Source organism: Cucurbita pepo, chromosome LG01 (assembly GCF_002806865.2).
Source record: "Cucurbita pepo subsp. pepo cultivar mu-cu-16 chromosome LG01, ASM280686v2, whole genome shotgun sequence".
Classification (NCBI taxonomy): Eukaryota; Viridiplantae; Streptophyta; class Magnoliopsida; order Cucurbitales; family Cucurbitaceae; genus Cucurbita; species Cucurbita pepo.
The window spans coordinates 15,635,150-15,661,411 of NC_036638.1; the positions used below are offsets into that span (position 1 = coordinate 15,635,150).

At 32.8% G+C, this 26,262-nt stretch overlaps 2 protein-coding genes across 2 annotated transcripts; both read right to left on the minus strand.

Annotated features, from left to right (window-relative positions):
* Positions 1-1,368: 1,368 nt before the first annotated feature.
* LOC111802614 (phosphoglucomutase, cytoplasmic) lies at positions 1,369-10,882 on the minus strand. The gene is made up of 18 exons (XM_023687048.1): positions 10,612-10,882; positions 9,653-9,734; positions 8,858-8,913; positions 6,543-6,656; positions 6,383-6,445; positions 5,815-5,934; positions 5,644-5,744; positions 5,064-5,123; positions 4,854-4,953; positions 4,598-4,755; positions 4,414-4,509; positions 3,378-3,441; positions 3,197-3,278; positions 2,900-3,075; positions 2,724-2,800; positions 2,045-2,177; positions 1,816-1,932; positions 1,369-1,734 (listed from the first exon to the last, which is right to left on the minus strand). The coding sequence occupies exons 1-18, from the start codon at positions 10,831-10,833 to the stop codon at positions 1,663-1,665; spliced, it is 1,893 nt and encodes a 630-aa protein (XP_023542816.1). The 5' UTR covers positions 10,834-10,882; the 3' UTR covers positions 1,369-1,662.
* Positions 10,883-12,307: 1,425 nt separating this feature from the next.
* On the minus strand, positions 12,308-13,474 carry LOC111804980 (HMG-Y-related protein B-like). The gene is made up of 2 exons (XM_023689831.1): positions 13,142-13,474; positions 12,308-13,059 (listed from the first exon to the last, which is right to left on the minus strand). Exons 1-2 carry the CDS (start codon positions 13,214-13,216, stop codon positions 12,577-12,579), a joined length of 558 nt encoding a protein of 185 aa, XP_023545599.1. The 5' UTR covers positions 13,217-13,474; the 3' UTR covers positions 12,308-12,576.
* Positions 13,475-26,262: the final 12,788 nt, after the last annotated feature.

Here is a 26,262-nt window from a genome sequence, read left to right on the forward strand (position 1 = left end):
TTCCTCGACCATTCTAACAATAGCTGTAGTGGGCTCATGGTTTGGCATCGTTGGGCTCTTCGCCCAAACTTCATCGTCAGCCCACTCCCACGAGGAGAAAGTATGGACTACCTTTCTCATTGTTGATGTCTTCCCACTTCCTCCTCCGACTCATTCGATCTTGAGAAGCACTTGAAGATTCATTCTAATCAAAGTCGTATTGCTCTCCATCACTTAGCCTCTTATAACATTTGACATTGATCAACGAAGTGACGAACTCTTCGTATAGGCTTGCTCGACGCAGCTTCTTTCTCAAGCCTTTCCACCACATAAACTCTAATTTATCATTAGATTCAAAGGGCAAATCAGATGCAATTGGAAAAGCAAATTGAGGCTCAATGTCCGATGATGCATGTCAATCAACAATTATTATAAGTCTAATCATTCAAAATCTTAAATTATCAATATTAATATTTGAGTTAATAATTGATTATGTAAATTCAAGAATATTAGTAATTAAACATAATATAAAAATTGATTAGGATATCATGAATTACATGTTAGATTGAGTTAAGCTATTTTTTGAGATCTAACATAGTTACTCAAGTTGTCAATTTCAAGATAATGTATCCAACTCCAATTTATATATATATATATATATATATTACTTTCATGAAGTTGAGTTGAATAAGTTTAAAAAATAAATAAATAAAAATATCCTAGGGACATTGACCAAACTCTTCACATATATAAGGAATGCATGGTAAATAAGCCTATCAAGAATTGTTCTATCAATATACAAAGTAACAAAAACATATGTTCTTTGGAATAATAAGTTCGAAAATAACACTACTTTAATTTTAATGTTAAAACCAACAACTATCTTTACCAATAACCATTTGACAATCGATCGCTTCACATTGCTAAATGCCTCGTTAGCTAATTGTCAAATATGTCGAGATGGATTTCGAGATTTTCAATTTTCCTTTAATAATTTGAATTTCTTTTTTTTCCATTTCAAATTTTGACTTCACTTTTTGAAACTGGTCAGCCACTCCCTTGCCATCGCCAAGGCCACTTCCTCCACCATCGGTGGCCGGCGGTTGCTTGCAAGCTCATTTTCCTAGTGGTTTTTTAGTGGTGTAGGAACCTTCTCCACGACACGACAGGAAGGGCGGCGGATATGGTGGTGGCCCAAGGTGGGAGTATAGATTATTTAGGACGATATCGGAGGCAGTGGAGGTGAGGAAGTGTAGCGGAAGGTTTGTTATATACGTAAAAGGTGGGGTTTACAGAGGGAATGGTGTGATTAAGAAGACGATGAAGAATGTTTTGACGTACAGAGATGGGATTGGTTCGACGAGTCATAGCCATGAAGAACGTCCAAAATGGATCAACCAGATTCCAATCAGCCACTTTTGGTTTGTAAGTCTTTACGTTCATAGCCATGAAGAACGGAAGGTTTGTAAGTATATATATTCTATAACAACTTGGCTAAACCTTTCATAAGAAAGAAGCATCAAGATTATTAGTAAAACCAATCCAAAATCTGTGCAGGCTAAAGTTTTTCCGCAAAACAAACACTCTGGAAGCACTTGCAGGGAAAGTTTAATAGATCTTGCGACATCGCAACACCAATTATTTCTTCAAAATCATGGGGGTATAACTCTTACTGCAACCCATTTATGTAATGACGGTAGGAGCAGATCGGCCGGTGAATTCTTGCATTTTTGAGAGCTTAAGAGCAACTTCCACCTGAAACAAGAAGATAACCCAGTCAATACAAATCAAAAAGAATTTTTACCGTTTCTTTATTAAATTGCGGAGAGATCTAACCAGAGGAGCAAGAGCTTCCTGAGAATCTCTCCCCGTTTTTGATGGATCCTTCTCATATTGCTCAATGTAGAGCCGAATTGTTGCACCTTCAGAGCCAGTTCCAGACAGGCGGAACACCTGCAACCATGTCGAGAAGGTTTAGAATATATACATCGTCATGCTTACTAAAACGTGCTCTCACAAATATCAAATAGGGACCTGGAAAGGAAGCTCCGAAAATTTAACTTACCAGTCGTGAACCATCCTCAAACAAATATCGAATGCCCTGGTGCTTTGAAATGGAACCATCAACAGGATCTTTATACTCAAATTCATCACCATGAACAACCTTTGACACATCTGAACGGATTCCCTTGACAATCCTGCATCGAGTGCGAGTTTTTATTTATCAAAGAGGGGACATAATTAAACCAAAAGATAGTACAGGGAAAAATAAGGGTTCACAACTCTTCACCAACAAAACAAGATAAGATATATAAACAAGATTTTCAAATTTAATCAAATAACAAACTGAAGCTATTAACAATTGAATTTATTAAACATTAAGATTCAGATAACGTAGCTCAGTTTCAACGAACAAAACTGTTTCTAAATGGTAGAACACTCATTCTCTATGTGGAACTCACCCTCGGAGTGTTACACTTCATCCTAAACAAAGATCGTTATAAATACTCCCTCACAAGAGTCTAAAGTTCACTACCAGGGGCTTCCCTTATAAATGAAAAACAAAATCCCTAAAGATTTTCCATTTTGTACTACTGCATTCCAAAGAAACAGTATCTGGGTAGTATCACTTAAACTACAAGTCTAGATCAGGACCCTATTGCAGCGATATCACTGAGTGCCACTGCACATAAGCTAGATAACTAGTTCACTTTGAAGAGGAAGAATAAACACGAAAGGCATACCCATTAACTTCATCAAGTGAAGATTGCAGCTTCACCAAATTTGCCATCAGTTCCTTTGCTGCTCCAGCATCAACATTCTAAGAACATAAATAACAAAATACCATTCAAAAGATATGTCTAGTCCAGGTGCTTATAACATTTGCATCTTAAAAAATCGAAATAACCAAAACTAATACCTCGTAATCATATCTAGTATAATAATGACGACCGTAAGTGGACCAATGTTGGCGAACTATGTCTTCAACTGTCACAAGCTTTCCACCATCAAGGTTGCCCTTGTTTTTAAAAGCGAGAATAGATAACCAAGCTAAAACTGCCCAAATTCCATCTTTCTCGCGAATATGGTCAGATCCTGTTGAAGAAATTAGTAAAAAANAAAAAAAAAAAAAAAAAAAAAAAATCAGTTTAATACCGGAACCTGTGAACTCTGGAACGACCAGAAATTCAAATAAACTAAAAAGCTCGTGGCTGACCAGTTCCAAAACTTTCTTCCCCACAGACGGAGCACATTCCTGCATCCATTAAATTACCAAAAAATTTCCAGCCAGTGGGCACCTGGAGAACGTATATAGTAATAACAAATATTGCTCGTTAGTACACAGGATGCAAACAACCTGCGAAGTTTAAGATAAAAGATCCAAGTGTGGAATTGACCTCAAAAAACTTCAAGTTCAAGTTTTTGGCAACCACATCTAGTGCAGCAGAGGTTGGCATGCTCCTAGAAATATTATGGTTAGAACACCAAATAAGTTCAATGATTTTTCTAAAAGAAATTAAAATATTCAAGTGATGCTAAAGAATAAAGGAAGTTCCCTGGTAAATATGCGTAAAATTAGATTTTCATCTCCAAAAGTTGTTGAGTTCTTCTTAAATAAACTTAAAACAGATGACTCATTCACCATAACACTTTTCCATTATCATATTATTTAAATCAACCCGACTAAACACCTACCCAGTAACCCAAAAAACTACCATGCCTAATTATCAAAATCATATTTTTATACAAGATTAGATGCTAATGGTTTAGTTTTTTATTCATTAGTTCATTTAACAACAACAAACCTTGGACTGGAATTACTTCGAATTTTAACCAACTTTGCAAATTGAACTGTGGATTGAATACTAGCCCGGAAGTAATGCAATTTTATACAGACCAAAGGGTCACATCTTAGCAATGTAAGTCATGGCATAACCATCTCAAAGATTGGAGGTCCTCATGCAACAAGTATGATAATATAGTATACAATTTCCAGGAAAGATAAACTGGCTTTCAAGTGTAATCAATAAACCAAGGTCCGCTGAAAATAATTTTGTACAATTNTTTTTTTTTTTTTTTTTTTTTTTTTTTTTTTTTTTTTTTTTTTTTTTTTTTTTTTTTTTTTTTGGCATGTTCTTAACATTTCTTCAAACTCACTTGAATTCTTAGCTATATTTCTTTTTTAAAAAAAATTAAAACTACTTTTGTTTTAGTTTTTCAAAACCTGACCATGATTTTGGGATGTTTTTTAACCATTTTCAAATTTTGGCTTAGATTGAAAATGATCTCGCGAAATAGATTGCAAAACAAGGTAGAAGCTTACAGAATGCAACATAAAGGGATCTCGCCAAAGATGGGGCATGGAAACAAAGGCAGAATAGTAGCTAAGGAGACTTGGGAGTGTAATAAAAGTTGAGCAACAGAAGGTAGCACCTGGCGACACCCTTCAAACCAGCAGAGAAGTACGGAATAGCTTCAACAGCATTCGCAGCAATAATGGCAACAGAGTCTGAAGGAGTGACAAAAAATCTGAAAAAGTACAATAAAAATATAAGAATAATTGAAAAGAAAATGTTATTACTTATCGGAATAAATTAATTAGGCAATGCGACACTACCTTTTACCAAGGACCATATTGCGATCTGCATCACCATCAGCAGCAGCACCAAATTCTGGAGGTTCTTGTCCAGAGCTTGATTTACCCAATCCCATACGAGCAACCAATTCCTTGGCATAAGTCAAATTGGGGTCAGGATGACCTCCTCCAAAGTCCTCCTGTTATATAGGTCAAAAATAATATAGAAAAGAAAAAAATGAGATGTAAGTAATGATCACTTGCGGAAAGCCAAAATACATTCCAAAGAGAAAATGACCTTTGGTACGCAGTTCAATAATGAGCTTTCTTGTGCACCAAGCTCTTCCACAAAAATACGTTTTGCATAAGCTCCATCGACACCATGTAGAGCATCATAACTTCAAAACGTATGAGTTGATCTTAGTATTTAAGACCACAACATTAGAGATTACACATATAAGGAGGCTACTGTTCCTCTGAGAAGGGTCCTCTGTGGGGCTCTACATACCAGAATGAGAACTTGGGGGAGGATAGAAGCTTGCGGATAGATTCAAAATCAAATATTGACCTGTTAAATTGAGAAATCCAGCGTTAAGAGAAATGAAACAAATTGAACGCAAAAGACTATCACAGAGATTCAACAATAGAAGCTTACAAATGCAATAATCAAACATCCAAACAAGAAATACCACAGAAAGGTCAACACCATGAGACACTTTCTGAAGTATACCTTCTAGACCGGATGAGGTTGTTGACCTCTTTACTCCTTACATAAGAAAGTTTCAAGGGGAAAAACATTTAAAAAACCATCTAGTTGTGAGAAAAGTCCATATTTTGAAGAAGAAAAAATAAACACACACTATCTCAGATTGACAAGCTAAAAAATGATACTAATTGACTAATGAGTGTAGGTTCAATATTATTTTGAACTGAAGGTACCTGTAACAGTAAAGTAATCACAAACGCCTTCATCAAGAAGTAAAGGAAGACACACAACAACAAAAGAAAAAAAATGGAGGGAGAAATAGCAATAAATAATGATATGACATGTAATCATGAAGATAATAATATTGAGCAACAAAGCTTACTTCATCAGCTTCACATAGTCACTGGCTGAATCAAAAACCTCAACATCAAATTGTCCTTCAGGTCCGCAAAAGTTAGAAACACCTATTGCAGAAATGTCCACCTAAGACAGGCAACAAGAATTGAGTTTGGAGTATATAGAAGTTTTAATATGAGAGGGAGTGGGAAAGTACGTTGGGTAGATCTTCAGCAATTAAGTACTCCTTTATTGACTTTGTGTTTTCGTAGATCTTATCAGTAATTCCCTCCGGAGCAGGGCCACCATTTTCCATGTTGTATTTAATGCCGAAATCCTGCAAAGGTTTTTTACTCGAAATAAATACAGTATAACAAATAATAAGGTATTTAGATAATAGTAACATTCTATGTCATCTAGATATTCCAATAGATCTTTTAGTGCATGCTAACTCTTCATGTACTATTCAGAGTTACCGCATGCACTTAGGCAGGCAAGTACAGAAGGCATAGGAATGCAATTCTTTAGTTCTTAAATCCTTCTGAAGGAGTGCACAGCTTACGATGACCAAAAAGAATACAACCAACTCCTGGGCAATTTTTTTTATTAAGCTTCCTATCTAATATATGAGAAAGGCCATTCATTTACAGGTATTGCTACCTTTTCCCCCTTTAAGAAACAAAAGTATTAAAAAATTGCAAGATATCACCCGATATATATTCACTTGATTTAGGAACGTTACTCAGAATGGAGAAAAGATAAAGTAGCAAATAGATGATAACGACCTCATGGGGACCTCCTGGATTGTGACTTGCAGTCAAAATAAATGCTCCTGATGCTCTGGATCCCTGGTACGAAAGGCTACTTTTATGATTATCATTACTAAAAAATATTATCATCATGATGCAGGAATTGTAGCTTATGTATAAAAGTAAATTCACTCACATCAACCCCGACTCTTTCACGTATAACAGCAGACACAGCAGGAGTTGATAGCAAGCCATTTTGACCAACCCAAATACGGCGTACCCCATTTGCTGCAGCCATCTTGATTATAATCTGTCATTAAAACATGAGAATATAAAACGTGAGTTCCATGACATCAATTAGGTAACACATGAAATGTAAAGTGGAAAAACTAAAAAAAGTTTTGAACGTGATTTTAAAAATAGACTTCCATTAACAAAATGTAAAAATAAAAAAAAATAAAAAAAATAAAAAAATAAAAAAAAGATAATGGTTTCACATGGGCAGTCGAGAGTTTACTTCAACATAAAATGGAAGTCCATTAGCAATACTCCCTACCATGCCATTTAGGTGTCAAAAATTTAAATGAGGAAGAATAAATTGTTCTCGCCCATTTCTCTCTTTACTAATATTGCAAAATGAGATTTCCTTGATAGGATAAGAATCATTCATATTTTCGCGATCACCTGAATACCTGTGCTTCTTTTTTCGGCATAATGATATCAATCATCGATTCAAAAGGGAAAAGAATACAACTTGTTGACTCAGAAGTCAGAACAGTATAGTGCATATGAGTGCAAGTGCAGACAAACTAAAAGGAATAGTAAGATCGTATCTTCTAAAATAAATAAAACCCAAAAATAAGAATTGAAGCCTTAGAATATAGATTGTATAATTAAAAGGGCAAAAGGTTGTTACTTAACTAAATAAGACAAATTCATAACATTACAGCTCACTCACCAATAAGCAAATTGTCTTAAAACCCAATCCATATAGTTCATCCTGCAAAGCAAAACCTTCTAGCCAAAGAACTTAATCTTCTTCGGAATTTCAATTTCCCACAATGTGAGGAAAGAGGGACAACCCAAGGATTGCTTAAAATACAGAAAAGAGTTATAGGAGAACCTCTTCGATGGGTTAGGAGTCCAAATATGGCAATCCCTACTGCCAAGGGCAAACACAAACCCACCAAGAAAAGAAAGAAGCTCCACAATCTCCGTCATTGCCCATCCAACAAGGAACATTGGAATCCCAAGGGAAGAACACGAATGAGAAACAATGGATGCAGCTTTTTAAAAGAAAAATGATAAAGGCGGGGAAATCTAGAACAAAGAAGAGTATCGCCAACCAGGTGCCTTCCCAAAAATAAGTATGGACCAATTACCAGTAGACATTAAACAAACTAGGAAAATAAGGTAATCCTAGAAGAGGCCACTTTCCAAGGGTTCTAAAAGTTTCATTCAAAGCCTCAAACCCTTACTCAAGGCTCATTTAAAATAGTGAAGAAACACCATAGCCACTTAGCCAAGAGAACTTTGTTCCAACACCTCAAGTTACCCACTCAGAAACCTCATCCCAGCTCACCAAATGAGACCCTCGCCCCTCATCTTCATATCTAACAAGATGTAATTAACTTGACAATTGTGTTCAATAAAGTTACCATCAACGGAAAGAACTTTTAATAGATAAAATGTAATTATTTTTAAAATAAAAATAGATATAATTGTAAATATTGTCATAAGATGGGTAGGAATCATCCCAAGTGTTTTAATCGTGGGCAACTTCAATTTTCTATTAACTTTTTCCTTTCCTCTCTACCTTTGTTATGGACCGCATTCAAAGGCATTCTTCTCTCTTGTTAAGGCCATAATAGTGCATCCATCGCAAGGAGATATTGGAGGGCATGGGTCAAATCCTTTGGAGATGCAAGTTCACTAGCTTGATTTGTGACTCCTTTTGGGAAACGTGAGTATGGTTAGCAATAGAGATTGTCAGCTTACGCTGGAGGAAATCTTATTCCACCCACCCTTTCATGATAAGTGTAAGGTAGTGATCTTTGGCAAATTATTTGTTTTTCAATTTTGTGGAATCTTTGGCTAGAAAGGAATGAGAAACTTTTCAAGGGGTTTAGGAAGATCGAAGCATAAGGTGTGGGCCTTACCCAGATTTAACGTCTCTGCATTTGTGTCTGAAGATTTTTGTTACTATTCTCTATTATTTTGGATTTGAGGCCTTTTTTTTTATCACCATAGGTCTTTAGTTATGGTCGGGCCCTTTTTTTGTTGGGCGTTGTTTTTGCATGTCATTTATATTCTTTCATTTATTCTGGATGAAAACTCTGATTCTAGAATTATTATTATAATAATAAATAAATAAATAATAAAGAAGATAGTTATAGTAAATACAATATCGGAGAGTTATTTCATTTTTCATTGATTTCACTTGAATTTCCCTTCAAATCCATTCCTGAACAGAACACTGCAATCACTATGAAAATAGACTTATCATATTACCTGAATAGCATCCTTTGAATAATAGCGTCCATCTCCAGATACAACAAGTGTAGCACCTATATCCATAAATAAAAGTTTATAACAAAATGAAAGTGCATAAAAGTAATGCTCCAGTAGAAAACGGAAGATAGGTAGTTAAGAGTAGAGGTTAAGTGAAGGAACTAATGAGAAGGCCAACAAACGAACTATAGTTAGATATTGAATTCCGTATCTGGACAGAAGAACAGAAGTTGAGTTGAGACCCGGGCATAATGAATAAGTCAAGAGGGAGGAGTCAAAGGGCTCTATGCAGAAAGAAAATGTGAGTAGAATGACTGGAAGTAGGTAAATAGAATGTTGGCACCTAATTTGTTTGTCAAGCACGGCACAAGCACCACCATCAATGCTAAACAGGTAAAGATTAGGAGTTCGTAATGATGAAATTGATCGAACACATCATAAACAAATTAATAAATAAAGAAAAGAGGTAGGTCTGAGAAATTTTGGTCATCAACAGACAGTAAAGATTTTTTTTTTTTTTTTCTTATCTAAAGGATGTATTCCCATAATTGTTTATCTTCAATTATTAAGGTTGTAAACCAAAAAGTGGTGAGCATACTTACTTTCCAGTTTCCACACAATACTTATGGTAGGGGAAGTTTGTTTTGGTTCTAGGATTGTGTAAGATAAATATATGCAGTCACTAGAGCATCTTATTGCACCTCTTTCTAAAAGTTATTCGGGTGATTGATCACATCATAAAAAGCAATCCGTTCTACATATAGGGAAGTTAAATTTTAAATGAAAGAACACTACCTCTGACTTTTTCAGCAGTTAGGGCGTTAAATGTTGACTGAACAAAATTCTCCAAGTAGTTCGGTTGAATGAATACTTTTACCTGGTGGAAAAGGTCCAGTCACATAATATCAAATTAAAATGTGCAGAAAACAGTGTAATATCGTATTGTGTATAGACCAAGTGGCATCCGGAGTAATTATACTGTCAAATTGGCGGATGAAAACAGATAAAAGATTATTCCCTTTGTCAAATTTTCTTTTTTCTCATTAAATAGGAATTATCACGCAGCATGGCCGATGATTGAGATGCAAAAATACTTTTCAACGATGATCTACTTTAGCTACCATAACCATTCTAAGCCAGTTAATTAAGGCACCAGATCTAGCGCAGTTTTCCAATATGGTCGAACTCAGAACATCCGACAATGTTGAATAGAAGTACAAAACTTAAACAATAGATAATGGATTCAAAGAAATAGGAAAACGGAAACGATTTAAAATAAGAGAGGTCGATTTCTTTGATTGGAGAGAAGAACACAAACCAACACGTGATGTATCCTATAAAAACATGGAGCGAAATAGCTAAGAAAATCAAGAAGATGCAACGCACATGCATCACTCAAAAAACACAACATGAGAGCACCAAATTAATAAAGCTCAAAGACGCAAGCAGAGAAATCATGAACAGTGAGTAAATTATTTAAAAGCACAATAGAAAACCATAGCCAATCAGTAAAGAACTCAGAATCCTTCTCCTACACATCAACAGGAGATATCGTCGAATGAAAATCACAATAGATGAGTAGGAACTACGAAGCAGCTGGATCCAAACAGAACAAAACAATGCAAATAATAAATCCGAAAAATCAAAACAAGAAAGTGCAATCAATCGAACTAGAGGCAGTATCCCGATGGCGATGGGGAAATCATAGACGAAAATGCGAGGAAAGGAAGGCAAAATGAATGAAGAGAAACAACCTTCTTGCGGAGGCCAGAAGTACCGGGCTTCTGGCCATCGATAGGGGCGGTGTGCTTCGTGGTGACATTGAAGCGAACCATGTCTGGATGAATTGGTGCAGCAGAGAAGAGAAAGTAATTTGATGAAACCAGAGAGAAGATGGGAAATGGGGTTGCTTTGCTTGATTCTGCGGTTTTGTTTTGGCGAAACAGGTGGAGAAACTTCGAGTTCCAACGCCACATCCAAGGAATATGCTACCCCATCTATTCGTTACAGATGAAAATACGGATCCAACTTTTTTGGTTTTTTTCATGCCTATTCTATTTTATTTCTCATATTAGTGATTTTGGGATAAGTAGACAATATCTATTACCGTTGGGTTTGACCTCTTACAATAATGTCAAAGTGTGCTTTAGTTAGAGTAATTCTATGTTCAGTAGTCTCCTAGTAATTTTTCCCATAAGTATGTGAGTGAAGACAAAACATGCTGAAAAAATTTAAATTGATTTATGGAGATAGTTTTCATACTTAGAAGTGAGAAGTAAGTAAAAGGACCATATCACAAGAGTGCAGGGGAATGTTCAGACCATCAAATCCTAATTTTGGGCATGGGGCGTTATGTAAGGAGTCCATGTCGTTCATTTGATGGAATGTGTATCAACTTCATGGAATGCACATGCACAAACAAATGTTGTCTACCAATGTTAACAAATTTTATTATTGGTGTCATAGGTAGATTAAATGTGTTTGTTGGAATTGGACCCAAAGGCAAAATTCAAATGGGTTGGGCCCAAAGCCAACTAAGCTCAACCCTACACAATGTCAACAAAAGATCCAAAGAACACATTTAAGGAAGAAGAAAGTCAAAAGATTCTTTCAAACTCTTAACTAATCTTCTTTCAAGATCAGAAAGACTTCAAAACTTTGAAGATCAAAAAGTATTGATGATCAAAATCTCCTTTAAACACTTGAATTATTTAAGAGGTCGATCACAATCAGTCAATCAATTATGACGAATTTAATAAGTATCCACATATATTAATTAGAAATCAATCAAACTCCAATTAGAAATTAAAAATGAGTGAAATTTCATGGAATAAAATTGAACTAAAAAATAATAGTTTTGAAAGGAAAAAAACCATAATAACAACACGACAGACTTTTTGTGGATACTAGGCATTAATAGAAACTGTATTGCAAAATGGTAAAAATTAAAAATTAAAAAATTAAAAAATTAAAAAGAAAGAGGAAATAAATAAATAAAAATAGCCAAAAATTGAAAAACAGGAATTGGGTGAAAATCTGAGGCGTGCAGCCCAAAAGTAATTTTGCTGACACTCAACAGGACAGCATTACCTGTAAAGTTTTTTGCTTTCTTCTATAGTTTTTAACCAAAAATCTAACCATTTATCATTCTTTCTTTACCATTTAATTTTTTTTTTATATATATATATTTGGGTTGGATGCCACGTCATCAATACCTTCACCTTATTTTTTTAACTTTAAATTTAAGGGAATCATTTTATTATTTAAAAATTAAAATAATTAAACTATCTATACCTATCCCACGAGAACACTATGGAATTTGCTATAAAGTGAATCAAATAAATGCCCAAATTAAAGTTAAAGTGGTCATATAAATTAAGACCATTTTCTTTTTTTTTTCTTTTTTTTCTTTTTTTTTTTGAGAATTTAAAGAAATGCGGAAAGAGGAGGAAAAAAAAGCCTAAACAGTCGTTAAAATAACTTACATGCAATTACAGTCTCCTAACCCCCACCCAGAATTACAGCCATTCAGCACCCGCCACGTAATGCACAGAAGAAAAAAAGAAAAAAATTAATAATTTTTAAAATTAGGAAAAAAAAAAATAAAAAAACAGAGCAATTTCCGGAGAGATCGACCAGCTAAACACAACCTAAACAAATTCATCTTTTTCTCTCTCTATCTATCTCTCTCTCATCCTCTGTTTTTTTTTAATCTCCACTCAGCACCCAACTGGGGCGACGGCCGGCTTAATCTTCGGCGGCCGCCCTCTACCTCGCGGCGGACTAGCGACCGGGACCGACGTGGGCGCTGGCTTTGGGTACTTCGGAGGGCGGCCACGTGGCCTTCCACTTCCCGAGGAGGGCTTCTTCTTGGGCTGCGAAATGGGAGCGAATGGATCTCTGGATTTCGGTGGGCGGCCACGTGGGCGTGGAGGAGATACGACGGTGCCCGGCGGGAGAGGGACTTTAGGCTTGGGAGGACGACCACGGCCACGCTTCGGCGGCGCGTTGGGATCGGGTTTCATGTAGTTGTTTTTGACGAAGAGGAGTTGGCCGGTTTGCTTCATGACATCCAAGTGATGGGTAAGGAGCGTAGTGAAAGCTGGGGGCAGATCGCCGTAGGTGGACTCGATCTGCTTCGTAAGCACCGATTTGCTCACTCCGTTTTTGTCGTTGAGAGCGTCGATCGCTGACATAATCATCTGTGAAACAAATTCCCAAAATTAAATTAAAGAGAAAATTGACGAAATGTAAACAGAGAGTGGAGTGGTAAAATTAAGGCACCTCGGGGTAGTGAGGGAGTGAGGGGGCCGGAGGAGGTGGCTGCGGTGGGTTGTTGTGTTGATCGGCGGTGGCCATGGTGTCGACGGTGGGATTATGGATAGAGAAAAAGGAAGAGGAGAGAGAAACACTGTAGGTTTGGTGGGAAGAAGACGATGGAGGACAGGGAAAGGAGAGGATTTAAAAAGGGGAAATAGGTAGAGGAGGGGATCGGAGGGAGGAGCAGGACAAATCTGACGGCTGGGGATACAGAGCTAAGGGTTAGAATCCCAGGGTTGGAATTCATCTAATGCGTTTCGCCACACGGATCGTTGACGTGGACTGTGGGACCTACTTATCACGTCCCTTATTTATTTATTTTTTTTTTTTTTGTTGTTCTTCTTTTGGTACCAAAAACTAGCTCCGAGTTTCAGATAACCACCACTCTCAGTATTCCGTGCTGTTCCTGCTCCTACGAGGATTATTTTTTCTAATTAAAAAAATTAATTAATTAATTTCATTTCAATCACATCAAACCCCAATTTTTATTTCTTTTCTTAATTTCAGGTTTTTTTTTCTTTTCCGCCTGCCATTTTCAACTTTCAAATTTTTATTCTTCTTTATTTTATTTTTTAAAAAATAAAAATATCACAAATTTAATCTAACACCTCCGCCAATTTGAATTATCTAACCCAAATTCTACAGCGATCTTTTTTTAGTTTAAATTTTTTTTTTTTTTTTTTATCAATCCAACCTCACCAACTCGAAAATATTTGACATTTGTAACTGATGTTAGTGACACGTTGTAATTTATAAATATTTAATATTTAAGATTTATGAAATTTTAATTATTAATATAATATGTACCATTTTTAAAATAACTATTGAGTGGTTCATGTCACTCACTCAACCAATTTGAAAAATTTTGGTTGGTTCAATGTACACCCTTATTAAAATAATTTTTTTTATTATTATTATTATTATTATTATTATTATTTATAGATGAATAATTTAGGTAAGGTGAATTTATGTAGGTGGTGGAGTTAATAAACTCATTGCACGTGCGAATGAGATGAAAAACATCTTTAGTCAATAAGTGTGACCATTTATTAGTTTATGAACTTGGTATAGGAATGTTTAGCTTATGGGTCTACTATGTACAGCCTAAGATAATAAATTATGTCTAGTTAATAGGTGTTGAAACATAATCTTTTATCTATATTATTAAATGTGAAACCATGAATGAAGTTTTAAGTATATAACTTAATTAAATTTTAAAAGTTAATAGTTTTATTCATGTCCCTTGAATTAGAAAAAACTTAATTAAAATAAGTTTATAAAATTATTAGTTAGTATCTCTGTGAATTTAATGTATTTTTATTTTGAAATTTTAATTAACTTGAAACTTATAACAAGCTGCTGGTAACTTTTTTGGAATTTTTTTAAAAAAGCATATAAATGAAGACATTATGCTTAAATGTTATATTCTTACGACTGTATATGCCATGTATGTAGTTATATATATATAACTAATTTTTTTCTTTTTGTTCATACCTATTTCCTTTTTTATTTCATTTAATCAACTCAAAACTATTTAAATAGTAATTTTTAAATATGAAAAACATATGAAAGTAACTCATAATTTTTTCTAAACTAGTGAAAAAATAGATGAAAAATAAAATATTTTTTAATATATTCGGAAAAAAGTTAGGAGCTTTTAGCTTGAAAGTTGATTTCTTTTTGTTATTTTTCCGTCCCTTCTCATTTTTCTTTTCGGTTTGTTGAAAAGTTAGAAGCTCAAAATTTTCACTTCAAAATTGATTCTTTTTCTTGTTTTTTTTTTCTTCGGTCCCTTCTCATTTTTCTTCTCTCGGTCCGTTGACCACTTATCGGGATCAATAATTCATCTCTAATATCACTAACTTCAACTATTTATATTAGAATTTAATTAATAACTTTACTTAATAATTATTTTAATTATTTTCTAAATTTCAAACGTTAAGATATTAGTTTATGAAATTTGAAAATGAAATAAGAATTTATGAACAAAGATAAAATGTATTTTCCGTGGGAAAAAGGGTAAAATTGATTATTCATAGGACTTTACGAATTGCAGTGTTGACTTCATGTCTAAGAGTCCACCTCGGTCCCAAGGGACAAATAGAGCTACTGATGAGTCATGTTCTACCCATTTAAATGTCCCAAAACTTTGACTTTGACTTTCAAGCATGGCATTGTTGTAGTTTCTATAAGGTTTCCGGGTGTTTTGGGAATTAACTCACTGTCTTGTCGTTTTGTATGATGAAATAATTTTTTTTTTATTTTTTTTTATTTTGTGGGTCCTACTTCCTTGTGTGCATTTTCATTATAATCTTTTTTTTATAAATAAAATATATATTTGTTTTCATGTCAGCAATGAAACTTTACCATAAGAGTATTATTTAATTATGTGAGGACTCATGATTTATGAGTATTATTTAATTACTCATGATTTATGGTTTATGAATGTAATCATTCATGTTTAGGATTCGAGTTTAACATCTTTGTCAATACTCATTGACATCTCCGGTAACATACTAAACCCTAAACCCTAAACTCTAAACCCTAACATAGTCATGTTATCTATTCCTCATTTTTTAAGAGTAAAAACTATACTCACGTACTAATATGAGTCATTCAAGCATGTTTTGTTCTTCATATATATCCTAGAAAAAATTTTAAGACGACGTACAAGATAAAATTGCTCCAAGTAGTTACATGATTGAAACACAGAGAAAGAAAGTGTACATTATTGGTATAAGTAATAACTTTCATTTTTTTTTAAGTCTTTCTTACCCATCATATTTTTAGGATTGTTCTTATTAGATGTGGTATCAGTTTATTCATATATTTTATATTTACTCATTGTCACAAATTATTTATTTTAAATAAAAATAAAAATAACCAAGAAACTCACCGAGGTTAATTATAAAAAAGTAATAATTATGAATAAAATAATAATTCTATCTTATTTCTAGACACATTGGTTTAAATTTCTTTTCTTTCTTAAACAATTAAATTTCGTTTCATTTAATCTTAACTTAGTTTCAGAAATGGGGGAAAGTTAATTAAAAAAATATTTGTCGGCAGAAAATGGAGAGTTAAACTCTAATATAAATAAGAGGTTCTTGGCCTTATTGACTAACAATTGTTTTGTTTCATACTATTTGAGCGTGTCAATTGAAATACATTTATGACAACTCTGGCTTGGCTTCTCAGCTGATTCGACTTAAGTCTGATATGATTGAGTCCTTTTATATCATGTTTGACTTTTTGGAAGCTGGAATTCTCAGAAGAAAAAAAAAAAATAGGCGTTTAAAATTAGGGGGACTCCTGAGGTAGAGTTAGATTTCATGACTTCGGCTTAGACCAATCAAGCAAGTGGCTCTCTGGTTAGTTTAATTAGATGAATTGTATGATATATGATGACATGTGTCCATGGCTCTTGCACTTGTCATAATTATGATTGGTATGTTATATTATGTTGTATTATGCTATGTTATTTTATGTTATACTATGTTAGGTTATGTTATGCTATGTAGTGTTATGTCATGTTTATAAATTATATCATGGTGAAGAATTATATTATGATGTTGCTAATCCATGATGCATAAACCTCTATACACCACGTTATGTAAGCTATGTTATGTACGAAAGATTTGATAGGGACCATGTATGCATGATTCATAGACTCTTTATGTTATAAATGAATGGAGGTTTGACTTGTTCAATATATATTATGTTGTGATTTTAAGGTACGAGGACCTCATGCATTTTTATGTGTCATATGCATTTGAATACTTTTTTGTTATGTTTAGTATGGACAAGTACCTTACAACATTTATATTTGTCATGATATTATGCAGGCTCTTTCCCTCTATGGCGTCCAACATCCCGTTAGTGAGTCCTAGCTCGATAAGCGAAGCCCAACGATAGGTATACAAACCCGCCTGGTAGGCTAATGTGCGCGTGTGTAGATTGTGTATAGGAAAGTATTACACATCCAACCCTATCTAGCCTAGAAACCAGTCTAATACCATGTCATGATGTTTTTGAAAGGATAGATTGCACTATATTGCATGTGTTTGCATTTCCCAACCTCAACATTAGTTAATGATGCACGTAAGTATGATGGTATTGGGTTATGCATTTCTTTTAAGTGGATCATTATTTTTAGTAGCTCTTACCGTGATTACATTTCAAAACTCTACAAGAATGTTTGGTAAAAACAATCATTTATTAAATGTATTATTTTCCTTTGATGAGATCCAATACATGAACGAAGAGAACAATGTTTTAAGAAACACTTTTTTTTTTTTCTGTGTAGTTAAAGTATTTCTTAAAATAGTCCAGTCACATTATTCTTATTTTTTTTAGGTGAAGGTAAGATACTCTTGTACTAATGACAGCGTTGCAACGAAGGTCATGGAACCAAAGTTACAATATTTGCATTCATGTCTATTTGTTAGGTCTTAGGTTAGATCATAGATTTTCTTTATTTATCTATATTCACGTTATTTATATTACGCCTCTCTATTTTATGACAAATCTAAGGTATTTATTACAAATGATAAGTTCATGACACATTTTATGAAATATTTTAAATACATGTTTTCTGCACGTATTAGTCACCTTATTCATGTAGTGGTGATCTTGTTTTTTAATAAGAAAATAGGGGCGTTACAATTAGTATCAAGAACTTTAGACTTATCGTCACTATCAATGTCTTATAAAAAAAAATAATAATAAATGATGTAACAAAAAAAATGGTTGTGCCTAATCGATAGAACATGATCTATGAAACCAATACCAAAAAAAGTTTTATCCAATCACAAAAATGATTCTATTATTTTTTAATTAATTGAGGTTGAGATTTAAAAATTTTAATTAGATGCCACCTAAAGATTAATTGATTATTAATTAATATCATAATCTCATCCAAATCCTTTCTTCTCATTTACGTACCTTTAGTTTATTAAAAATAAATAATATTAAACAAAACTTGTTTTCAAAGTAAGGTTATCAAATAAATTATTTAATAACTTCTCAACATCTTTAGTTTATTAATTGAATTTTTTATCTAAAAAAAAATATAACAAGTATGTAAAATTAATATCATTCTATCGATGTTAAATTTTATAGCGTTTTTATACATTTATTACTAATAATGTGTTATGAAAAGGGAGAGATTCATATTTTGTCTAAATATTTTCGGTGGATCAATTAGCGCCCAGCGGTCAGTCCAAAGTTTGAATCGTCATCGTGACAATGCATCATTTTGTTAGTCTATTGTAGTTCTACAATTCTCATCTACATCTACAATATATAAGTATTTGTCCAAATTCACACCAGTGGATTGAGATAAACATGTAGATGATTTTTTTATATATTTCATTTCTGATATTTAATTTTTATACTTAAATCTAAATAATTGGAATAAGTTGACAGAACTAAGAGTACGACTTCTATGATACAAATGAGCTCAAATGAGTTGATGGAGTCTTAACTACCCTGATGACAATGATATATGACCTATAAAACAAATTTTAGTCTATAGCCCACATAAATCGTACAAGCTAGATATATGGTATATGGATTCAATACATGATTTATGGATGATTGTACAACCATACAAGCGAACACTTATTAACTATTTTTATATTTATTAATTCTTAATCACTCTACTATCGGGCAAAGTTTTTTTTTTGCATTCCAGAATAAATTGTGTTTATGGCTGTAATCAAGTAAATCTTGTTTATAATTATAATTTAGTCAAAAATTAGTTTTATCCATTTAGTTACATCTTGCATCTTAGCTATTATCGATCATCTAATAAACAATTAGTTTATAATTTAATTATAAACTAGGTCCCTCAAGGACTAATGACAAGATGAGATCCTCGAAATAAGCACGTTTAGAGAACTACTCATCTTTTTTCACATTATAAGAAAGAGTGAATTTCATATTGTAAAATTTGTATTTGGTCAAGTTTCTAAAGGGTAGAAATCTTCTTACACATAAAAATAAAAATAAAAAGAGCAGAACAGTTCACAACTTACTCAAGATTTAAGTTCAAGTCATATACGATTATCTTTATGAAATATTGATTTTTTCAATTAACGAATTTATACAGCAAGATAAAATATTTCGTATCTAGTCTTTATACTAAGATACGTCACTCACGTGTCTATATATGAGCGATTTAAATTAAATCATTTATAACTATTACCACGTAAGTAATAATAGTATTACCACGACAAGACATCCAATCTTATTCATATTCTATATATTTTTCGGCTAATAAAATTTGTTGCTACTTCAATTTGATAGCTGAGGGAAGGTCTTTGTTTAGCTTTGGAAGCAAGGCTCTTCTCTTTCTGTTTGGCCGTATAAGTGGGGAATGCTCGGATAAACTAGAAAAGCTTGAGTAGAGCTAGATCTAAAAGACTTGGTTGGATGCGGGATCTACTCCATGAAGAGCGATACAAACGTAGATGATATTATCAATGACCTTTCATTCAGCCCCGCTCTATAACTTCCATTATTTTGTCCGTCCACAAGGTTGTAAAAAGAGAGAAAGGGGCGACTATCTAGTGAGAGTACAGAATGGACCAATCTTCGGTACCGCCCCGCTACTCTCTCTCTATAAAATAATAATAATAAAAAAATAAAAATAAAAAAGCCAGAGATCAACAATCTCACTTGAGGCTCAGCGAAGGTGGAAGATGCATCACAAATGGGCGTCAAGTCTGCATTCTTAAATGAAAAACTTGAAGAAGAAATTTATGTTCGTCCGTCGATAAAAGAGTTGATGTTTAGTAATGTGTATGTAAGGTGTGTTGTGACATTGGTTGAATGTTAAATTGGTGGTTTATGTTAATGATGAAATTATGTTATAATTGTGGATTCAGGACATCAAAGATGCAGAGAATGAGTCTTCTAATGTGGACACAGTATTGTGGCATTGTTTGTCTGGATGCATGGCTTAGATCATGATCCTCGTGATACAGAATAAGCAATTATAGGTTTATGGAAATATTCCCTTGGAGAAACGAAGCACATAGATGCCATCATGCACTAAATCTTCTTAGCTCACACTCAATCTCTACATGTGAAACACTGTGAAGCAGCTGCTGTGTTCTTCTTTTTGTATGTCTGTTGTTGGTAGCATTTAAGTGAGCTATATCTGAATGTAGGCTGCAGCTGTTCTTGCCCTCTTAGCCCTCTTAGCGTGGAACTTGGAAGCAAATATTCATCTCTATCGAGTTTAAGTCTATCTTTAATACTTCAATTTGGACATAAATATTCATCTCTACCTAACATCAACCACCACACAGTACTCCACATAACTATCTCATGGCAGCTACCCCAATTTACTTTTTTAAGAAATAAGACTCGTAATTCAACCAAATTAATGCAATACTTAAATTAGGCTCCTTCATTTATTGCTATAGGTATCATTCTATTAGATATAACAATCTTTCATACTTAAAAAATATATATATATATATATGTCTACGGTCAGTTATAATAAGTCATTTTAAATATATTCTTATCTCACGATCATGTTTGTTCAAGCCATAGGCCACGTGCCCTTTCCAACCTCTTTTAGTGCGTGAAGATACGACTAATTATCATGTCCTGAGTTAAATACTATCAGTGTCATTGCTGTCCCTGACTTGATAATCTATAACATTAATTTCTAAAATTACTTTCAAAACGTTTTGTAAAAGTTTCTTTGCTCCAATTTTGCGTCACTTGTGTCAATGGCAACACGAATTTGAGTAGACTGACTTATTCATTTGTGGAAGTGAGTGTCATAGAATCGCTTTGCGAAGATGCGATTGTGACACCTAACACAACACTTCGAACCATCTTGTGCACTCTCGAACACTTTGTGATATGCATGAACATATTTTGGGTGCAAGAAGAGAATATGGGTTTAATGATTGTGGTCCGAAGTAGGTTTTTAAGTACTCAAATCGTTGATTCCATGATGATTTGAATGAAAAGGAAGCAGCAGGCTCCATTTTTATAACACTGATGTGCAGAAAGGGTATTGGTGATAATGGTCACAGTTGCATCTGTAAAGGGAATTTGTTCATTGTTTAACTCACCCACTTCAGCATGCATCTCTTCCTTCACTTTCTGCAAATCTTTCATGATTATTCTATACTTTGATTCCAACTGCCAACTACCTCAAATGATTAATCTATTTATAACTTTTTTTATAACTTCCCAATTTTCAATTCTCACATCCATTTTTATAATAAACTTCTTTCTTTATATATTATTATCTAATTAAATTTAATTTTTATTGACTCATTCAGGAGGTCTATTACTCTAATCTTTCATTTCATTTATTGTTAAACTAAACTTTGAACGGTAAATATGTAATAAATCATACTTTGTACTATGGTGTGGTAAGATAAGTGCTCCACCATTGGTTAGAGTAGATACTAGAAAGAATCTTTAGCCTCCATAGAGATACCTAGTAGTACTAAGTATATTTCTCTTTGTATACTTTCTCTCGTTATTCGTATTCTTTACATAGATCGAATTTGTGAGTTGTGCCATCCTAACAAATAAATATGTGAAATTTTTTAAAATATATCTGGTGACAGTTTATTTATTAATAAAATCAAGTTTATAAATATTTCTTCCGTCCATTTTAAAAATATTTTCAAAATTCAAGTTAAATTTTGAAAAAAAAATAAGTTTTTACAAACATAATTTTTGTTTTTGGAATTTAGCTATAAATTAAAAGGTTTCATTATAGGGATGATTAAAGAAATTGGGAGAAAACAAGACTAAAAAAAAAAAAAAAAAAAAAAAAAAACTAAAAAATGGAGACTATTATTGGTAACTAGTTGGTTTTTGAAAATTGTGCTATTACTCTACTACCATTTACATATTTCTTACCAAAACGGTTAAATTCTTAATCAAATTTCAAAATTGATATTGAAACACTTACAACATTTACGAGCTTAATTTTTCAAAACAAAAATCTTTAACAACAAATTGGAGCAAGATATCGAAGATTATTGTCCCACACCACAACCATGGAGAGGGTAGAGAAGAGAAGAAGAATTAGAGGGTCAAAAGTTTAAAGGAGTAAAGGATTAAAGAGTAAAGAGTAAAGAGGAGGCCAAAATAGATAAAAGGGGGAATGGTTGGTGTCCCATCTTTTCAAGTCTCCCATTATTGCAATTACCATATACAATTCTTAGGGTTTTTCCTTTTTTTTCTTTTTGTGTTCGATTAAATCAGCCGTTCATCATCATTACTCGTACATTTATGAAATCTCTTGTTGAATATGGAGAAGCATAAAGGGTTTAAACATTGGAATCTGCCTCAAATCTAAGATTCTGGAGCTAATCATAACTTCTTACATCTTCTTTTCTCTTTTCTCTTTTCTTTTTTGAAAATTTCAAACCCGGATGAGATACCCCTTTCTATGTTGATGACCTCCACTATGTTTCATATTTATAAAGATTGTAAGGTACTCCTCAATTAGAATCAATATATGTCTAAATTAAATGTCTTCTAATAAAATATTATAAGTAAGACTCAGTCAGCTCTTTTGAACTAATCAACCATAAAAAGTCTTATATCTAGTTCTACTAAGCTTATTTGAGTTCACTGTAGGGTTTTCACATCTTAATGTCATTTGGTCACGCTCCCCTAAGTCTATCTCAATGACTGAGTTTAAAATATTTAACTCTTCTCAATCATTTGTATCATTTGACCTAACCCTACGGTAGGTGAGACAGTACCTTGTATATAATCTAACTCTAGGACATATATGACCCATGTCACATGATAGCTTACTACTAGAGATTAGTTGTTGATTATCTAGTAGACATCGTATAATCAATAATAATATGAGAAGCGACTCTATGCCTACCATTGTTAAGGATAGTTGAAGATCTTCTACACAATCACCGCATAGTAACATGATGAAGTTTACTATTAAAGGTTAATCTGCTCGTTTAAGGTAAGGTAAGGACCCTAAAAAGAGAAGTATCGCTAAAAAAAAAAAAAAAAAAAAAAAAATTGGTTTTAAAACAGAAATAAGAACACCTAAATTAAATAAAATAAAGTCAACAACACCAAAATTAAATACACAATAATAAGGCGATCTTGTTCAACTTTATTATAGAAGGGAAAAATGAGTTTGAGATACAATTGCAAAACAAAATACAAAAGACTCAAACACGAAAATGGATTGACATTCCATAACGACTCCCTCTATGACCACAAAGCTCTTGAACTATAAGGATACATTCTTTGCAATGAATTTGCACACATTACATAAATCTGACTATAGACCAACAGACAAGTTTACGTGGATTCTCAATCTTGGTCATATGCTATAAATAACGCTCGTTCATCTATCTGAAATAAACGAAATCTAAGAGTCTTATCATTGAGCTTCCATGACTCACTTGAGTTCTTAGCGCAACTTTAATTCCCTAAACACCACTCATTTAGCTCTTAAAAAACTTAAATCTTTGGTTAATAGTTCTTTACTAACCTCTTACAACCACTTTAACATGTCTTCCATCATTTAACATAGAAGAACTTTGAGGGCTTGTTCATCGATTACAATACAACGTTAACTTATAAACGGTTAATCGTACCATCCATAGTAACATCACTATACCATCTATTGGCCTATAAGTAAGATGTAGTATGTGACTTAACTAGATATTTTATCATTCGGAGTGTAAATAAGTTCTAGGATCTTATGACTAACTATCTCTACTAGTTTTTCTAATTAAGTTGTAATATACACTCAGAGCTCATATGTAAGACACTCTTTCGGTCAAATGTGACTTGCCTACTAGGTGCTTTAGTGGACTTGACATAGCTCAACATGACATTTAGTTGCTCTCATAGCCCTAACTTAGCACACAATGCACCAATCAGATGATGCCTCGCAGTTTAATAGACTGAAAGATTAGACATAAATATGATAATGAAAGGATGGTTTAATGAGATGATGCTCACAACATGCATGAGATCTCACATTAAAAAAAAAACATCATAGTTCAATGGGATGATGCACTTAATATTTACATGCTTATCGTGACATACATTCCTTAAAAGAAGTATATACATATTCATGGTATTTCATTCCTTATGAGACGTACGTACATATTCATGATTGAACGAGCCTGCACATGAAACTAGTTGGTTTGTGGAGTGAGTCGAATACTCGTCTGTGCACGTGGTTGCGGTGTGAATGGGATGAGCTGTTAGTTGGAATGGTGGTAGATCTGATGTGGATGAGGGTGTGGTGTGCCAATTCAGTTTTTGGGTATTAACCAAATAAGTTCCAAATAAGATCTTAAGCAACTTCCTAATAAGTTGTTAATATTTGTGATTATTACTTAATCCTTCCCACCAAACTTAGGGTAGATTTTGAAATTGAAGAGCTCTTAAATTATAGCGTTGAAAAATGAGAGCTTAACCACTTTCTCACAAATTAAGAGTAATTACTACTAACATTCAACAAAGTTGGTTCAAAGCTCAAATTCAAAATTTCTAATTTAAATTTATGAACAATTGTCCTTTCATTTCTTAATTATTTAATATATTTATGACATCTTTTCTAAACCTTTTTTTTTTTTTTTTTTTAAATACTACAAGTTTATTTGTAGTAGTAGAAATTAAATATAAATGATTTTAATAATAAAACAAAACGTATAATTAAGAAAATAAAATAAAATAAAATAAAAATATAATTATTAATTTAAGTCAAAATTTTATCTGCAAATCAACTTAGACTCCTAATTAGTGATTGTTTTACTATTACAAGAAAAATAGGGAAAGAACAGAAGATGAAAACTTGCCTATTCTAGGAGGTTAGTACTACTCACTTATTTTAATGTTTATCTCTAATATATTATGTTAATATTTGTTAGTCTTATCCACTCATTTTAAAATTAAATTTTAATAAATAGTCTAAATTGATTAAAAAAAATAATTAATACAATTATTAGTTTGAAATTTAACTCATTTGTTTAAATATAAATATATTTAATAAAAATTTCTTTATTTCACAAATTTTAACAAACAAAAAATTAAATTAAATTGTGAATAAATTGTAACTTAAAAAACATCTTCATTTATGTTTAGAAAAACTAGAAATTGAATTACGAAAAATTTAAAAGTATGTATATACTCCAAAATCAAATTATTTAAATATGGTATACCATGTCATATTAAAAATTATTTAAGTAGCATAACTCATAAATATTATTTAAATATGCTTAGAGTGTCCTTAAATCGACCTAGGAACAAATTCTAAATCGTCCTAATTTGAAAGAAACTAACATAGACTAGTCCAATGAACATCGAATTGATCAATTTGTGCTAAACTAGTCATAATCAAGGTTGAATTGGTTAAAGTCAACATGAGTCAACAAAAAAATGGATGTGAACCGATTGAGTAGGGAGAGAACGGATAGATCGAACCTCAAGCCAACAAGAGTATGAGACAACTTATCAATGTAACATCTAAATCGATTAGTAGCACTAGGCACATGATTTGGGCTGACGTGTGCATTCGATCAAGTGGTATGAGCTAAACAATTGAACGTGCAAGTATTGCTAGAGTATTTTTTTTTTAAATCTTTACAAAGACATTTGAATCATCCTTTTTTTTTAAAAAAAAAAAAATTTAAATGGTAATAATTTAAAAGGAATATGTTTTTAAGAAATAAATTTAAATGGAAGAATTATGTTATGCAATCCTAAAATTTGTTTGGTATTAATATAAATTAGACACATGCATGAATCAAGCATATGAATAATGTTGAATTGTTTGGAACTCATGTGGGCCATAATTCCATGGTGTGTGCCTCATCATCATGGCATAAAAAAAACTCCTCAAATTCCCATGTTTCCATCATCATTCTATGTACACACAATTTTATTTTATTTCTTTCTTTTTTATTTTGTTTTTATTTCAAATTCTTTGATAATGCATGCCAAAAAATGCCAACAAATTTGTTACTATCTTTGGTGTGGACCTGATGGGTTTGATGGTAAATTTACTTCAAAATGTATTTTCAAGTAAAACACATTATCCATTATAA

What these genes read in the sequence shown, in the direction of transcription:
- LOC111804980 (XM_023689831.1), bottom strand. Translation starts at nt 13,216, where the DNA reads ATGGCCACCGCCGATCAACACAACAACCCACCGCAGCCACCTCCTCCG. An exon ending in CACTCCCTCACTACCCCGAG is followed by an intron (nt 13,060 to 13,141) that starts GTGCCTTAATTT and finishes TTTGTTTCACAG; the next exon opens with ATGATTATGTCAGCGATCGA.
- LOC111802614 (XM_023687048.1), bottom strand. Translation starts at nt 10,833, where the DNA reads ATGTGGCGTTGGAACTCGAAGTTTCTCCACCTGTTTCGCCAAAACAAA. An exon ending in TTGCTGAAGATCTACCCAAC is followed by an intron (nt 5,745 to 5,814) that starts GTACTTTCCCAC and finishes TGCCTGTCTTAG; the next exon opens with GTGGACATTTCTGCAATAGG. An exon ending in GACTATGTGAAGCTGATGAA is followed by an intron (nt 5,124 to 5,643) that starts GTAAGCTTTGTT and finishes TCAATTTAACAG; the next exon opens with GTCAATATTTGATTTTGAAT.